The 18,044-nt window shown below is 49.4% G+C and overlaps 1 protein-coding gene across 5 annotated transcripts in view; it reads left to right on the plus strand.

Annotated features, from left to right (window-relative positions):
• Positions 1-5,875: 5,875 nt before the first annotated feature.
• MAP2K3 (mitogen-activated protein kinase kinase 3) overlaps positions 5,876-18,044 on the plus strand; it is a 32,999-nt gene continuing 20,830 nt past the window's right edge. For 2 of the 5 annotated variants that reach the window (XM_029576476.1, XM_029576477.1), the window contains exon 1: positions 5,878-6,052. In XM_029576476.1, the coding sequence (XP_029432336.1) occupies positions 6,037-6,052 (16 nt within the window). In that variant the 5' untranslated portion in view covers positions 5,878-6,036. Of the gene's footprint in view, positions 6,053-13,948; positions 13,999-14,069; positions 14,124-18,044 lie in introns of all 5 variants that reach the window. The other 3 variants (XM_029576473.1, XM_029576478.1, XM_029576474.1) reach the window with 3 other exon arrangements.

An 18,044-nucleotide genomic window follows, 5' to 3' on the forward strand; every position in this document is an offset into this window, starting at 1 on the left:
ATTATTATCGATGATCTGTGCAGCACATACCAGAATTTATTTATACATATTTAATATCTACCTTTTCCTAGCTTAATGTCAAGGTGGATTACAATCAAATGTATAATTAAAAGTTACAATTACATTCGTGTCACAATTTATAATCAGTACAGGGGACATGCAAATATACACAGCGCTGTACAGAGGCATATAATGGACAGTTCCTGCTTCCTGGAGTTTACAATCTAGTCAAGTTGGAGAGGATGGTAGAACACACAGCAAAGAACAAATAAGAGGCTTTAAGTTAAGGCAGCAATGCCATGACAGGAGATTTAAAGGATGCAGTTGGAGTTTAAATTGATTTTGATTATTATCAAGCTGTTGGAGCTGTCCTATTTAAAGAACTCTGGATATGTATGTTGTTACCAATGTTGCTCAGGTACAGGGCACTAGGAAGACTGCAAAAACACAGTCAGCCTTCAGGACACAGCAGGGGAGAGACTCGGAAGGAGCAGAGCAATTGATTTCTGTGTTGTTCGGGGGCTCTCTAGCTGCACTCCCTCATGTTCCAACAGTCCCCATGTCAAAACCAACAAGTTCCCTGTGAATTGGATGCAGGGGAGGAGGAGGAAAGAAAAGGTGAGGTACTGGGAAGGCGGGGGCAGGAGATTGCAATCCCAGTACAGAGTGGGGGAGGTGGAAAGAGCACTGGTGCAAGTAGGCCAATGAGAAGAGGTCCATGGCATCAGAAAGTTACAGAAGCTGAGCAGAGGCTGTAAAGCAGAGACATCTCAGGCCCCATTGCTGAGCCAGTATCAGGGCAGAGGCAGGCCAAGTTTCTGCCACTTTCCTTCTCTCCCAGCTACCATGTGCTGCTCTGTAAGTTTCCAGTTGGCTGCACAGAGACCGGGGGGGGGGGGGGCATGTGATGAAGAGAATCAAGGGGAGCTAGATGGCCACAAGAGCACTGGAAGCAGGTACCCATGCAACTCCAGCCACCCCAATTTACCAGTGCTGCTCTTTCATGCCACCCCTACAGGCTCAGGCTGCTGCCCAGGGGATACGTTGCCCTGCTAGTCCCGGTGAGAAAAGATCATCTGCGGCTGCGGGCATGCCACTCATCAGAGAGGAACCAGAGTAGTTAAATCACAAGCAGATTGTGATAAATTGCAGGAAGACCTTGTGAGACTGGAAAATTGGGCATCAAAATGGCAGAGAAAATTTAATGTGGATAAGTGCAAGGTGATGCATATAGGGAAAAATAACCCACGCTATAATTACACAATGTTAGGTTCCATATTAGGTGCTACAACCCAAGAAAGAGATCTAGGTGTCATAGTGGATAACACATTGAAATCGTCGGCTCAGTGTGCTGCGGCAGTCAAAAAAGCAAACGTCGTTAGGAATTATTAGGAAGGGAATGGTGAATAAAACGGAAAAAGTTTTTGGGTACTTGCCAGGTTCTTATGGCCTGGATTGGCCACTGTTGGAAACAGGATGCTGGGCTTGATGGACCCTTGGTCTGACCCAGTATGGCATTTTCTTATGTTCTTATGTCATAATGCCTCTGTATCGCTCCATGGTGAGACCGCACCTTGAATACTGTGTACAATTCTGGTCGCCGCATCTCAAAAAAGATATAACTGCGATGGAGAACGTACAGAGAGGGGCGACCAAAATGATAAGGGGAATGGAACAGCTCCTCTATGAGGAAAGACTAAAGAGGTTAGGACTTTTCAGTTTGGAGAAGAGACGACTGAGGGGGGATATGATAGAGGTGTTTAAAATCATGAGAGGTCTAGAACAGGTAGATGTGAATCGGTTATTTACTCTTTCGGATAATAGAAAGATTAGGGGGCACTCCATGAAGTTAGCATGTGGCACATTTAAAACTAATTGGAGAAAGTTTTTTTTTCACTCAACGCACAATTAAACTCTGGAATTTGTTGCCAGAGGATGTGGTTAGTGCAGTTAGTGTAGCTGTGTTTAAAAAAGGATTGGATAAGTTCTTGGAGGAGAAGTCCATTACCTGCTATTAATTAAGTTGACTTAGATAATAACCACTGCTATTACTAGCAACAGTAACATGGAATAGGCTTAATTTTTGGGTACTTGCCAGGTTCTTATGGCCTGGATTGGCCACTGTTGGAAACAGGATGCTGGGCTTGATGGACCCTTGGTCTGACACAGTATGGCATGTTCTTATGTTCTTAACCACAGGGTCTTGCCTTGTTCATGCAGACTGCTGGCTAGCCGACAAAACAACAAATAGCTTTACTAGACAAATACATCAATAGCTACTGAATGGTTTCCTGCCCAGCAACATTCATGCTAATTTTTTTTATTATAAAATGCTGTGGAATGCAAAACATGAATATTAATAAGTAAATGGTATTTTAATGAAAGGCAGACCAGCAGAAATAATGCCTTTTTTGTACACTGCCGCACACACACAAACCATGCACGTGATGTGGGATAACAGGCAGCCTGAGTCTGCACAAGCCGGTCTGTTTCCAACAGTACATGTGAGTAATAGCAGATTTTACTGGCTCTTATACTCTCTGCATTACTGCCTTAAACTAACCACGCCTTCTCCATGAGCAATCACTGGACAAGATTTAATTACAGAAGAGAAGGGGTGGTGTGAGGAGCCTAACTTCCACTCCCAGACTTTGGAATCTCGTTTGGTGGCATCCTGCTGTTGCTACTGCATTTTGACGTGACACGTCAGTGCATCCTGATGTAGCCTGTCATGGAAATCTTTCAGTGCCAAGGCAGAAGGCTCTTATTGACAGGGTTAGATTCATGAGAATCTGTGATATCAAACACAGTTGATGTCCAGGGTCCACACGGAGGCAGCCACAGCAGCATTTAAAAGCCCAGGTTATAGGCAGAGTTGGGAGAGGAAAGGGGAAAAGATCGAGGTACGACTTAATAGCCCAGAGAAATGCATCGGAAAGAGGATCAGCTGGTGTTCTCCTCTTCCATGGAAGCTCACAGTTCTTGCAAGTTAAGAACATAAGAAGTTGCCATAATAGGTCAGAGTGAGGGTCCATCAAGCCCAGAATCCTGTTTCCAACAGTGGCCAATCCAGGTTACAAGTACTTGGCAAGTACTCAAACATTAAATAGATCCCATACTACTAATTTATTTATTTATTTATTTATAATTTTTATATACCGATGTTCCTGTATAGAATACATATCGCACCGGTTTACAGAGAACTGAACTGTCGCCTCTGGGGCGGATACATTGGAACAGGTTGAAAAATGAACTTACAGTGAAACAAATGGACTGCAATTCAAAAACACGATTAGCTAAAATAAAGTACAATTCAAAACATATTTACAGTGCAAGTAATAAGCAGTGGCTACTCCCTAAGTCAACTCGATTAATAGCAGTTTATGGACATCTCCTCTAGGAATATATCCAAATCTTTTTTAAACCCAGCTACTGCCCTAACCACATCATCTGGCAATGAATCCCAGAGCTTAATTGTGCATTGAGTGAAAAAGAATTTTCTCCCATTTGTTTTAAATGTGCTATTTGTTAAACTTCCACTCTCCCGGCGCACACACAGACCACTCTCCTGTGTGTGCGATTCAGTATGCTAATTAGGCCCGGCGGTAAAACCATGTAAAAGGAGGCGCTAGGGACACTAGCGCGTCCCTAGCGCCTCCTTTTGGACCGGAGCGGTGGCTGTCAGCGGGTTTGACAGCCAACGCTCAATTTTGCAGGCATCAGTTCTCGAGCCCGCTGACAGCCATGGGCTCAGAAACCGGACGCCGGCAAAATCAAGCATCCGGTTTTCGACCCGACAGCCACAGGCCGACTTCAAATTTTTTTTTTTTTACTTTTGGAAAGTTTAGGGATTTCCGACTTAATATCGCCACGATATTGTCGGAGGGTGCACAGAAAAGCACAGTTTTTACTGCTTTTCTGTGCACTTTCCCGGTGCCCGAAGAAATTAGCACCTACCTTTGGCTAGGCGCTAATTTCTGAAAGTAAAATGTGTGGCTTGGCTGCACATTTTACTTACTGAATCGCGCAGGAATACCTAATAGGGCCATCAACATGCATTTGCATGTTGTGGGCGCTATTAGGTTCGAGGGATTGGACGTGCGTTTTCGGCCCCTTACTGAATAAGGGGTAAGGGAAAACGCGCGTCCAATGGTGGGTTAACAGTGCGCTCCATCGGAGCATACTGTACTGTATCGGCCCGTTTTTGGGGGAATAAAAGCATCCCTTATAGCCACACCCCATGTGAAAAACCTCCTTCCCTTCTATTATTTTTCAGCACTTTAGTGCCTATTTATACTTATGTATATGTTTGATACTTGCAGGGGATTCTAAGAGGGATCACAGTGAGGCCCAAATTAACTTCTTGGTGCAAAGTGTGGTGGACACGATTAAGCAGAAGGAATTTTAACAAGCTTTGAGCCCTTTGTGAGTCTGCTCTGTGGCTTTGCTGCTTGCTTTACTAGTTAAAAAAAAAATCACCATTTTTTTTTTAATAGAAATGCACCTTACAATGATTCATTGAGGGTTTGACATAATTAGAGAGTTCCTTCCTTCTACTTACCACCCAGCCAAAATTTGATCATCTAAAAAGACTGGACAGAATAGTTGGTAACTATCTTCTTAAGGATGACCGATATAGTTACTTTTTCACTAGGGGGTTGCTTCAAACACGAATAGAAATTAGAAGATGACAGGAGATGTTTGTTTTTCTGGATAACTGACTTGTCCAAAAACAATACAGAGGCTGGGAGACCAACAGGTTTGTTAAGGAATAAACTTTTGTTGGCTGCAACTAAAGAAATTGACTTTTGTCTTGGAAAATGTATACCTCAACAAATCTGTTAGTCAAGAAGGTGCCACCAGCCTTCTGCTGCAGAGTAACATGATTACCCCCCACTCTGGATGAATTATCCAACAAAATGTTGCTAGTGTTCTTGTCCTATTTTTTGTTTTGTTTTTCAGATAATTTACATAAGAACATAAGACTTGTCATACTGGGTCAGACCAAAGGTCCAACCTGTTTCCAAGCCAGGTCACAAGTACCTAGCAGGATCCCAAGGGGTAAATAGATTCCAAGATGTTTATCCCAGGGATAAGAAGTGGATTTCCTCAAGTCCACCTTAATAATGGCCTATGGACTTTTCCTCCAGGAACTTGTCCATATATATTTTTTTAACTGCAGCTACACTAACAGCTTTCACCACATCCTCTGGCAACGAATTCCAGAGCTTAATTATGCATCGAGTAAAAAAATTATTTTCTCTTATTGTTTTACATGTACAACTTAGTAACTTCATAATCATGCAATCTCTTTTTCTATGTCTGAAGTGTCTCTGGGCCTGCTGCTGATACAAGGGATGCCTAGGCTCTCCTGCTATGGAATTAGTTGCCGGAGGATGTTGCCAGTTAACAGCATAGGTAGGTTTAAAAAAGGTCTGGACAAGTTTCTGGAAGACAGCTCTTTTAATACTTTTATGAGCTAGGCAGGCGCCACCTGTGACGTGTGGGAATGAGCAACAGGGAGATGATCCTCCCTGTCAGGAAGAGGCTGCTGAGCTGCATGAGCCATTGCTGCGACTCAGCAGGACATTTCACTCTTCACATGTGATGCTCTGCTGCTGAGATGCAGCTCTCCCTACTCTGGGCTTGTTCCCGTTTTGGAGCCACCTTGAGCACCTCTGGCATTTCGCATCTATGGGAGTCGCAAAAAAAAATAAATAAAAAAATCGCTCCCCCGCGAGTCTCCTTCCATCTCCGTAGTTTAAAGAGCAGCAGCACACACTCCTCCTCCGCCCCCCCCCCCCCGCCTCAATCCCCGCCCGGTGACGTCACGCGGGCAGGGACCGCCCACGCCCGACGTCACGGGTGCTTTCCTCGAGCCTGCGAGAGGCGCGCTCACAGTCATTCGGGGCGCGAGGCGAGTTCCGCGGTGGATTTTCCCGGCTCGGTAGGGGGTGGGGCGTGAAGGGGGCGCCTGGGAACCAGCGCAGCCGCCCCGGCGCTCGGGTCTGAGCCTGCGGCTGCACCGGCTGCAAGATGTCACTTCCGAAAGGTAGGAGACGAAGCGGCGGTGATCGCTCTCTGGGGCAGGTTCCTTGCAGTAACTTCCTCTAGTCAGTGTTTCCCGCACGGGCTTTACGTGCGCCCTTTCCTTCCTCAGCTGCAAACTCGGGTCTTGCGCTTTTATCTTCTACGCTATCTTTTCCAGCAGCGAGGGAGGTTGCATGGATTGCTGCATTCGTCAAGCTAAAAGGTTTCGCTGTGCCGGACTGCTCTCTTTGCCGGTTGTGATGCCGTCCATGTGACCGGCATAAGAATTGATCGCGGATAAAATGCTCTCTTTAGAAACTGGAATGCACGCAAGGCGCGGCGACTGCGATCGGCTGCACGAAGAGAGAAAGTTTGTTCCATGCGTGCATGGTAGCAGCAGCAGCCCCGGTCAGAGAGCAGGAAGATGGTCGGGAATTTCCCGGAAAGACCCGGGCGCTTCGCATTCCTGTTTTCTGTGGGAGATGAAACTTTAACGCCTGCTAAAGCGGCCGAGAGGCAGGCCCCGTGCCTTAGCAACGGGCTCCTAACGCCGCCGCTGTCGGGGGATGGGGCGCGCGGACTTTGCAGCCCTGTGCACTTTTCTCTCCGCTGCACGCCCGGGTTGCAGGATATGCAGATCGGGCTCGGTGACTGCACAGGCAGGGGCGGGAGCTGACCGAGTTATTCTGCCTTCCTTGGCAGCTTGATGCCTCGTTCTCCTTTCTGTAACGCCTGCAGTGGAAGGGATGAATCCTCCTTCCATTTCTCCGAATTGATGGGCGAGAGCATAAATCCACACCCGACGGGGGAACACTGCAGCATGCCTTGAATACAGGAAAAGCCTAAAACCCCCCCAACGCGTGTCTTCTCTGAAAGCACCAGTACCAGCAGCACATGCTTTAGATGAGGCCGCTTGGCACTTAAAACTCTTCCGATCCCCTGATCATTTGTCATTACGACTTACTCTGGCGACTGCTGCGCCCTCTTGGTTATTGTGACCTCCTTGCCGGAGCAGGAGAGCTTGATTCCCCCATCAGAATTTGATGCTGGCATCGCTCCAGGGGCAGGTAGAGCTCGACTACAGCATGAGCCGCTTTTATTCGAGAGATGCATAAAATGATAAAGGGGGAAAAAAAAGCAAAGAGTGCCTGTATTTGGGAGAAGATGCAGCACTGGGTGGGACTGTCACACAGTATTGAGATCCTTCCTCTGCTGACCAGTCATTAACCCCGCTCAGCTTTTTTTTTCTCTCCTGTTTTTAGAGCAGATCTTGAACACATGGTGGAAAGAAAACCCTTTAAAATGTGACTGACCAGATGGCCCTATTGTAATGCAGCAGGCTTTTTTATATCACCTGAAAGGGGAACGTTTTAGCTTTTTAGAAATCTCAATTAGTTCATGTTTTGACTCTGCCCCATTTGCTGAAAAGTAACCATCGTGCGCGCAGGCTCATGCCCAGGTTAGCCCGTGATTGGATGCACGTTTTGGACACGATAAGCTAACACCCGATGCAAAAAAGGGGATTAGCGCATCCAACACGCGTGTCCAAGCATGCTCATAGCTTCATCTACACGGCATTTGCATGTGATGAGCGCTATTAGCTATTGCGCCGGATTCAAAAAAATCACCTTGCGCCTCATGCACACTTTTTTTTTTTTACACACAAGAATTAATGCCGGTCCCGGAGCTGGCATTAAGTCTTGATGCGCATCAAGGGCTCACAAAAAGCTGAAATTACTGCTTTTCTCTGGGTTCCCGATACCAAGCAGAAGGAACCACAGGAAGCAGCATGAAAACAAAAAATCATCTTGACAGTGGTCGGGATAGGACACCGGTCGCTCAATTTACTAGTGTCCGTTTCCCTGACCCGAACACAGCCACATCTCCTGGCCCCCGGATGCCACGGACATGCCAGAGACGCACAAGTTATCCTTAGCGCGGCAGCTCATTGGCGCTGTTGCATCAGGTGCCCAGGAGAGGGGGGGTGTGCGCTTAGTTTGGACCCATTTTTTTCGCGCTTGATATTGCATCAGCCCCCGGGAGTGAGGTAACAATGGACTCGACGTTATTATTACCTGTAACCGTTGCTGTCCATTTTTATTAGGCCAGAAGAAGTTGAGCAGATTGCAGTACAACCTGTGGGGCAGGGCCGGCAGAACCACCAGGAGAGCCTGGCCTGGGTCTAGGGCACCAGCCATGGGGGTGGAGATTGCCGAACCTCCATTCCTCTTTGGCTCCGACGCTCGTGGCCCCACGTGGCTCGCGCCCCCCAGTGGGGGTGGTGTGGCGGGTGCAGGGCATAAGGTGCCTAATCCCCTTGCACCAGCCCTGGGAGCAATGTTGCTGATGGGGCATGTCCGCACTGGGCACTGTAAAATATAGTGACACGTTTGATGCACAGAGCAAGATGAGGGGGGGGGACACATCTGGTTACCCCCCCCCCCTCCCATGGATTTATGGGCTTAGGGCTGCAGCCACAATTGCAGGAGCACAGACAGTTACATCACATTGCTGCTCTCTGATGATCCTGGGTGCAGGAAGGTTAGGACAGATTATCAAGCAGTGGTCCAAATACTTGGCAGAGCCTGGCACTTTATACTTATTGGTCAGGTGCCAGGCTCATGAGCCATCTCCACGCCAAAGTGAAACACACGTCCTGTAATTACACTATCATCATTATTATTATTATTAATGCCGCTCAGATTCTAGGCTCCCAACCTTTCCTTTCATTTTTCTTCTGCACCGCTTAAGTTTCCAGAGTTTGTCGTTTTGTCTGCACATCTCTGCTGCTTGGTCAGCTTTTAGAGTGGAGCTCTGGAGCTGCTGCGGAGATCAGTGGGAATGAATCAAAATGCCACGCCGGTGGTACGGCCACCGTGTGCAGTTGCCCGGGGATGATGGTGGGGGAGGGGGAGCTCTGGTTAACCTTCTCGTTCCCCTAACCCTCAGTCCTGCTAATCCCTCTAATCTGTGTTTCTTGCTGCAGCAGCGCACGAGGTATGGGTCGCCAGCATGGAAGTGGTGCTTACACTGGTTTTCACAGGAGTACTACATGGGCTAGAGGTTAACTTTGTCTTGCATAGGATTTGCGACTGCATGGATACATCATGGGATCCTTGTTTTTCAAGTTGAAGTCTGTGGACTTTAGTTTCCTGCTGTAAGGAGGGTAGGAGCCGATGACTCATTGTCAGGACACGCATGCTTGCTGGAATAGACTTCCTGGAAGGCAGTGAGCTGGCATGGCTGCTTAAAAGGGCAATACAGCCAGGCTAGGAAGCCCAATAGCCCATCGCTCTGAAATAGTAATATCCCTCCTTTTTCCTTTGAATGCAGAGGATCCAGAGTTCATTATAAGAGGGAAAGAATATTGTTTAAAACTCCTCTCTTCAGTCTGTGGCTTTTTGAGTAAGAAATAGTCCCCATGATGCTTTCTCCGAGCGTGAAACCATCCTGCATTACTCCTTGCTCTGCCTTCATTAGTGAGTGCAGATTTTCAGCTAGCAAAAATCATCTTAAATGAAGCTGGCAGCAAGCTCGAGAGTCAAACTTTATCGCAGCGCTTCCCAAGCCTGTCCAGTTTTCAGGAGCTCTGCAGTGAATATGCATGAGACGAATCTGCATGCACTGGAGACTCTGCATGTATACGCTTTTCATGCGGGTTCATTGCAGATCTCCTGCCTGGGGCAGAGGTGGCCAGCTCTGGACCTCGAGAGCCACAATGAATGTGCATGAGCTAGATTTGCATACCATGGACACTTAGCATATGCAGGATAGCCACAATGAATGTGCATGGGCTAGATTTGCATACCATGGACACTTAGCATATGCAGGATAGCCACAATGAATGTGCATGGGCTAGATTTGCATACCATGGAGACTCAGCATATGCAGATTTATCTCCTGCATATTCATGGTGGATATCCTGGAAACCCGACTGGCTGCATTAACTGGTTTCAGGGACTTTGTTCCAGATTTCTTTGGAGCCCTGTGGTGGTGAACGTCAATCGCCATTTCCTTGTAAGCATCTCTGGTTCTTGTGCATCTCTGCCAGTCTGGACCATATAGCTTACAGTGCCGGCACGATGGATCGGCTCTTATTTTCGCTTGTGGGCCACTTCCCAAGTCTTTGTGTTGGTCTTGGTATGCAGAAGGCGGGATCCTCATGTGAATGGACAAAGGTTTCCTGTGGCGTAGCTGAGAATTGTCTGAAGAGTGGCGGGGCTGCTTTGAAGGGATGAATGGGTTTGAGGTCGCTTTCCTCTCCGAATCTCCTGCGGCTATGGGATGGGGCGGCATAGCCGGAGGGTCACAAACCGAGACTCCAGGTGTTAGCTAGCTGTTTTGGGCCGGGAAGGAGAATGTGTTGAGTTGAACTTGATCGATTTTGCCCATATTCCATTACTCTTGAGGCAGATTACAAATTAAAAAGAGACAGTGTACATAGAATAAAAACACTCTGTAGAAATCCAATTCTCCCCCCCACTTCCATACAGTCTCCAAGCATAAATCCCTCTACACCAAACTTATCTTTTTCGTGCATTAATAATTAGGAACCTAAAGCTTGCTCACAGAGCCATTCCTTGAGTCTTGTATCCTGGTGTTGGGGTTTTCCCTCCTGCAGAGCTGAGTTACAGCTCCCGGTATGAGGAGGACGTGAGGTCGTCCATGTGAGGAGCAAATGAATCCCACTGATGCCAGATCATTACGAGAGGTGTTTAGCTCTCCTTATGAATGCTACCCATGTAAACCGTCAAGGTTTATTGATTGATAATTATGTATGTTACTTACGTGAACCGTTGTGATCATTACATGGAACGACGGATAAATGCACTGAATATGCCTGGTCTGTGATGGGGCACAGGTGAACCTTTTATATTTTATCCTTTGGAGAAAGTTTGCTTTTCAGTGTTGGGAGAGGAACATTTGCTCCGTTAAAATCTTTGACATCTACTCTGGAGTTTTTGTAAGACAGGTCATGACAGAGGCCAAGGAGCAGCACTGTTGCTAATACGGGATCCAGCGGGAGCAGGAGGATTATCCCCGCTGTCATTTGTGGTACCTGCTGACCTCTCAGCCTCTGGGTTTGAAGCAGCTGATGGTGCCACCTCTTCACCCGTTGGCCTCCGTTTCCTCATTTCTGGGTGATCGTCTTCGCTTTGGTTGGTCCGTGATTGTGTAGTTTTAAGGACCGTTCCCAAGGCGAGTACATTTTTGGAATTGGGTGGTGGTGTTGGGTGTGCATCATTCCTGTAACCCAAGTCTTCATGAGGGGGAAAAGCTGTTTGTTTGTTTTTTTTTTTTTTAATTTCTGGTTGCAGAGGTGTTTTAGAGGTAAGTCGGCTTCTAAGAGGTGCACTGTAAGGTGGGTAACGATATGAATCTTGAGGCTTACAAGAGTTGGGTGTTTATTGGTTTTTGAGTTTCTGAGAGCTGTGACAGCGTCACAGAAAATAAATGCATCTGTGGCTGCCTTTGCTGACATTTTTATAGGGTGGACACGTGGTTCCTCAGGAGTGCTTTAAGCCGTAATTTGCCCTCTCGCGTAGGGCAGTGTTGCAGTAGGTCCTTATGCAGCTCTAGCCTGGCCGATAATTTCTCTCCCCTGCTAATTACCCTCACCATGGTGAAGGGACAGTAATGGGGGTGGGCTTTCTGGTGTCCTCCGGGTCACCCTTTCTGTGGGCAGCTTCTCCACATCCCATCCTTACAAGGGGCAGTGCCAGAGGCGGGAGTACCAGCCTGGGGGGGGGCCTCCCTGATGGTTTCTGATTTATTTGGGGCACGTGGAAGGCTTCCCCACTGAAGGATGACACTTCTAGCTTTTCAAAGGTTTGTGATCTTCTCTGCTGCTTTGGCAGTCGGAGGTCGGCGGTGTCCTTGCCAAAAACTTGGGTCTCTCTTACCGCGTGACTGTGACACTTTTTTTTTTCCCCCATAGTATACATAATTCAATTATAATTGTGGGCAATTTTTGCATTAATGGCTTTTGTTTGCAGAATGATTCCAGGTTGAAAAGCTTGAAAATGCACAGGTTTACTAACCCCTATTTGGGGAAAAAAACCAACCGTGCTCTCCTGGCTTTACAGGATCCAACCTGCAGCTTCCTTTGCACCCGCTGGCCCTGGCCACCTTCCTTCGTTCCTAGGGTGCGAGCTGGAGCGGAGCGCCTCACTCGGGCTGGCTTCCCGGGGGGGGGGGGGAGAGGCAGAGTGTCGTGCAGGGATAAAGGGGTGCGCTGACTTTTGAGGACCACCTGTTTGACTTGCCAGAGCCCTGGGCCTGCCCACTTATTCTTCGTCTGGGGGTCGTTCCTCTGCTGAGCGAGCGGCTGGCTGAGACCCCTGGACTGGGTGCCCGCTGTTCACTTAGCCTCCTGGTGGGATATTGTGAGGGTTTGGGCGCCCTCTGCTGCTGGGTGGCAGAACTGTAAAGGGGAGGAGCTGCAGACATTCCGGTTGTGTCCCGTTCCTTCCTCCCCTCCCTCGGAAGCAGAATCGGGTTTTGGGCAGCCTCAGTCCTGTCGCCGGGCATGTCCTGGCTTGCTCACCCAGTGCGGCACTTTTTAAGACGCTGCAGTGATGCAGTCCTCGCCTTGCCTCTCTGAAAAGAGCGACAGCATGTTTTTTTTCAGCATTATGTTAGGCCTCGTGTGCGGCTCGGCTTACTTGTCCTTGACTGTTTTCTGAGCACTGCGGCCCTGTCTGCTTTGCTTCTTGTGTGGTACCAGCAAACCTCAGCATAGATACAGGCCGGTTCTGTGACGTGCACGGGCTGGGTGCGCCATCCTGTCTTTAAATGAGGGGCTGCGTTAAAAAGGAGGCGCTAGGGACAATAGCGCGTCCCTAGCGCCTCCTTGGCAGCGGAAACCCGGATGAGGTCTGCTGTCGGCGGGTTAGGAAAATGGACGCACATAAAATTAGGCGCCTGTTTTCCTAACCTGACCCGCCGGCACTTATTTTTTTTTTACCTTTTGGTTCCTGCAACTTAATATCACTACGATCCCTCCCCGACGCGTGCGGTTGATTCTCTCGTGCAAGCTTCCCCTGTGAATTTCAGGGGCCGCCCGGGTCTGTTTTTACCCTGCCCACCCTCGTTCTTGGAGCCCTAGCTTCTCGGTGAGGGCGGCTTCCTCTGTGGCAGAGGCTTGGATGGATGCACGTGGACATCCCGGGCCACCGAAGACCAGGATGACAACAGGGACCCGACTCTGAACTTCGTCTTCCTGTTTTAAATTCCCTTGTGCCTGCAGACATCAGATTGTTCCCTCCACAATAGTGTAAAGGCTTCAGACGTGCTAGGCCCAGGAGGGTTGGCCAGGAAAAAAGTGGCTTTGTTGATTCTTTTTTGTAAAGATTGAGCAATACACTGGGTCCTGTAGCCCTCAGCTATTTGAATTATTTTGGTTTTCTTACTGCTCTTCTTGGGCTTTCATCTCACTTAGGACCTGCCTCGATTGGGTTTTGGAGCTTTCGCTCTCATCTACCTCTGGGGCCCGCCCTTACAGGACCAGTCCTCCAGCAGGGGCCACAGACCCTGGCTGGAGGACTGGTCCTGTAAGTGCTAGGGGGTCACTGTTGAGCAGTAGTAGAGACTCCCTCTGACCGCCTCCACAGCATCCCCAGTCCCTGCCAGCTGGGGGTGGAGAGTCCTGCCCAGGAATCAAACATCTGTTCTCCTACCTCCAGCCCTGGAGAGAGGTGGATTAACCCCTGGGCGGCCTCTGTCTCTTCGTGTGCCCTTTGGGGGGGGGGGGGGGAGTAAGACCATGGGGTTGTCTGCATTTTGGGGGTGCAGTAAAACCTGCCGTAAGAAACATGGAGAAGGGTCTCAGCTCGGCTGAAAACTGGGCACGTGGGAGGATTTAACCTGTCAAATTATTTTTTATTTTTCCTTAAATTACACATCCCGTTCCCTGCAGAGCTGCATCTTTGCCGTACTGTGCAAATGGTAAAGGGGAGTTGAGAAAAGGTGGGTAACTTTTTTTTTTTTTTTTTACTTAATGCTGACGAGGGTGTTGCCGCTGTTTTTTTCCTCTCTAGGCCTCACACAGGAGTCCGTCCTGGTGTGCCAGGGTAGTACCGAGGAAGCAAACGGTAGGGTTTACCCTTCCTGGGTGTGGGCTTGGCACAGGAGAGGGAACTCCTTGCACGGGGTGATGGATGTGTGCGTCCTGTGCTTCTCGGCATCTCTTCTCCATCTTGCCGACCCCTCCCAGGATCCCGCCTCGTTTTAAGATTAGATTAGGTCTTTATTTCACAGATTTATAGTCTGCAGTTCGCAATGCACCAATGCAAATTACAACCAAAGCACACAATAGAAATAAAGACACTGCAAGCAGAAAATTCAAATAAAGCTATAACAAACATTAATTACAAGCATCTATGGACAAGCATCTGGTTTTTTTTAAATCCCTTGTTTTTAGTCACAGGAGAGCCTTTATCTGACTTTTTTTCCCCCCTCTTTCACAGTTTGGGTGAAACTAAGTTTGGCCGTAGACTTTGCTTTTGCCTGAAGCCTCTGGGGTAGGTGGTTTGCATGAGGGTGGGGGCAGTGATTGTATGGAGCCATTAAGGAGGTGCTAGTGAGGGCAGGATAAGCCTGGCCCTGCCTTGCATAACTGAAGTAGCTTGTGTGTGAGGGGGGTGGGGTGCTAGAGACTGGCGGCCCCCTGCCCTCTGATCCTGTTCACTGACTGACTCGGGCCACCAAGAACCTAAGCTGGGGACCTGCACAGGAAGTCAGTCGGACTCTTAATACCAGGTTGTGCTGTGCAAGGTGATGGGAGACGCAGCAGAATCCGACCGTGCCTGTCTGTCCCATTGATGGACGTAACAGCCAGATGCGGGAGCTGCGCAGGCCGGTCCGGAAGATGCAGCGTGTTACAGCAGGTAAACCATTTCGGGCATGGGCTGCTGCCCTCTTTACCTGTTTACGTTGTATTCTCTTGCACGGTGTTGCACTAGGACATTCTGTGATGGAGAAGGGCATTGCTTTCCACCTGGTGACCTCCTAGCACGAATCACGTGGTCGGTATTGCTTGCTCGCAGACTGATGAAGTGCGGGTAGCGCTAGGTAGTACTAAGCTGAATTTCTATGCGGGGTATCTGAAGCCAGATTCACTCTGGCTTTTGTTGTTCACCTTGGCTACGTTACTCGCGCATTTCAAGCCTGCTGGGAACATTGCTCTCTGCCTATGAAAAAGAGAGAATTTAGCTGTTGTAATTGGTCTTTTATCTTTGGAGCTGTTTCTTGCAGAAAAAGGTTTGGAGTCTGCATGTAACTGCGAGGCAGCTGTTACTGGCGCGATTGCCCACCCAGAAATCCTGTGCTCCAGTGCAGAAGGGCAGCTGTGAAATACAAAAAAATGCTTTCCCTGCCTCTGGGGAGCATTTCGGAGGCGCTGCCTTGCACAGTGGCCGCTACCGGTGCCCTCGTGGGGCACATGGTCCTGGCCTCGCTGCCTGCAGCAGGCACAGGCCTGGCTCCTGCTTCTTAAATTTGCATGAAGGTGGGGGAACCGCGAGCTGACCTCGAGTTTCCTGGAAGGCCAGGAGATTCATGGCAGGAAGTGGAGCCAGGAACGGCGCGGAGTCACTGGGCTGCCAAGTGCCTGGGAGCCCAGCTGATTGATTTCCCCTGCAGCTTCTGTTGAACTGGGTGGAGAGGGATTTTATTTTTTTCCAGGAAGCTGTTTAGGATTACTGGCAGAAAGTGATCCTTAAAGTGACACACGCTCTGGACCTGCTAGAGGAGAGTGGCTCACAGTTGAGCAGTGCTAAAAATTATTATAAATGGCGGCCACCCGAAGACGGGCACTGACATTCCGACCTTGTGAGCGGGACGTCTGCCGTGTGGCACGTTGAGGCACCCTCTCATTAATGCCAAAACCCAGCGCGGGGATGCAGGATAGGATTGCTCGGACGTACGCATGTTGATTACTTGCATCTGAGAAAAGCTCTGGGTAATGTAGCAGATCTGGTATGGGGAACTTTCTGGGGGGGGGGGGGGGGGCCCCTGACTCTTCTGCTGAGGGCATTGCCACCATATACCGGGGGCTAGTCTCTGGTAAATCCGTCACTGATGGACCGTTGGCGTGCAGACTTGGGCACGGATTGAGACGCTAAATCTTGGAAAGGGGTTTGGTCCGCCGCCCACCGCAGTTTGCGGTGTAGGCGTCGGGTTGATTTAATGCTCCGACCGCTGCACGGAAGCCATCGTCCACCAGTATTTTAGTCCCGGTTCTCCCCCCCCCCCCCCGTTTGACGCTGCACGCTGGCGAGGATCTGGAGAAGTCGGCACCTGTAGTCCCACGTGGTGGCATTGTCTGGGTACGCGACATTTTTTTTGGAGAACCGTCGCCCGAGAAATAGCTGCTATTGTAGGTTTAACCGTTTATATATTGCGCCACTAACGGGACTCTTGGGTAAATGGGATAGACCCAAGGTACCTCGGAAAGACGGGCAACTGGTGGGACATTTTACTCAACTATTGCCAGATGGTGGAAGCACCATCCAGTGGCGGGCCCGAGTACGGGACGCGGCCGGCATTGAGTGGCTACGATGCCCACCGACGAATGAGCACTTTGCATATAAAATGGTTTGGGGGTGGTATCGTCAGCTTTATGCCGCTGTTGGTTCCTCGATGGTTTGGGGTTGGTATCGTCAGCTTTATGCCGCTGTTGGTTCCTCGATGGTTTGGGGGTGGTATCGTCAGCTTTATGCCGCTGTTGGCTCCTCGATGGTTTGGGGGTGGTATCGTCAGCTTTATGCCACTGTTGGTTCCTCGATGGTTTGGGGGTGGTATGTTCAGCTTTATGCCGCTGTTGGTTCCTCGATGGTTTGGGGGTGGTATCGTCAGCTTTATGCCGTTGTTGGTTCCTCGATGGTTTGGGGGTGGCATCGTCAGCTTTATGCTGCTGTTGGTTCCTCGATGGTTTGGGGGTGGTATCGTCAGCTTTATGCCGCTGTTGGTTCCTCGATGTTTTAGGTGTAGCTTTACCTGCCATGGTGATATTTTGACTTGATTTGTCCTTTTGTTTATAACTGATTACACGTTGACAGCGCCATTGTAAATGTTGATTCCCCCTCCTGCCCAGCCAGCAGCACAGAGGCTTCGCCTCCGCAGCTTCCCGGCCACGCGCTCTTAGTGGATGGAGGGGTGGGGGCAGGTGGAAATGACCCACACGACGTCATGATATCTGAATTATTTTTCAGGCCTGGCAGTGCGCTTTGCGTTGGTCTGGCTGTCGTTGTGTTGCTGGGGGCTGGACATATTACCCCCCCCCCCTCCAACACCCGTGCCTTGAAACAAACCACCTCGCCTTCAGGAAGAGCCTTGAAAGGTGGCATTTCAGCCTGACCTAGCTCTGGAGCCGCCATGCGCCTTCATTTTCATCCTGTGTTACACTTCCTGCCCACTTATTCTAGTCCATTCCTTACAGTGGCAGCCCTGGGGGCCCCCACACAGCAGCACTCCTCCTTCTGAAATCACGGTCGCATGATGGCGTGGACCTCCTGCCCCCAGGGGCCATAAGCGCTACCTCCACAGCGCGGCACAGAAGATCACAGCCAGGCTGCCGCCCCCCCCAATTTAGTGTTCTGCTCTTCGGCCCAGCTGAGACTGCTTTCTTTCAGGAGTGGGGGGGGGGGGGAAAGGGCTCCTGTTTCCATCCCTGACGTAGGTTGGAGCATTACCAGTGAAAATCCTGCATCAGCCAAGAAGGAAAACCTGGTCCTGGGGAAACTTTTTTTTTTTCCCTGCCTCCCCCCCCCCAAAGTTGCCTACAGGCATTTGCCTGCCTGGCTTGGCTTCCAGGCCATATTTGCAGAATCTCTTTTGTGCACAAGCACATCCTGGGGTGAGAGTCGGATCCAGCTGTGAAATCCTAGCTGGCCAGTTACCTCACTGCAATGCTTCAGAAGCCTCTCATTCTCTCTGCCTTAGGTAAATTCTTTGCAGGGGGGCCATAGGAAAAGACCTTTTAGTATCGACCTACAAAAGCCCTAAGGTCCGGG

This window comes from Rhinatrema bivittatum, chromosome 14 (assembly GCF_901001135.1).
Source record: "Rhinatrema bivittatum chromosome 14, aRhiBiv1.1, whole genome shotgun sequence".
In the NCBI taxonomy this organism is placed as follows: domain Eukaryota; kingdom Metazoa; phylum Chordata; class Amphibia; order Gymnophiona; family Rhinatrematidae; genus Rhinatrema; species Rhinatrema bivittatum.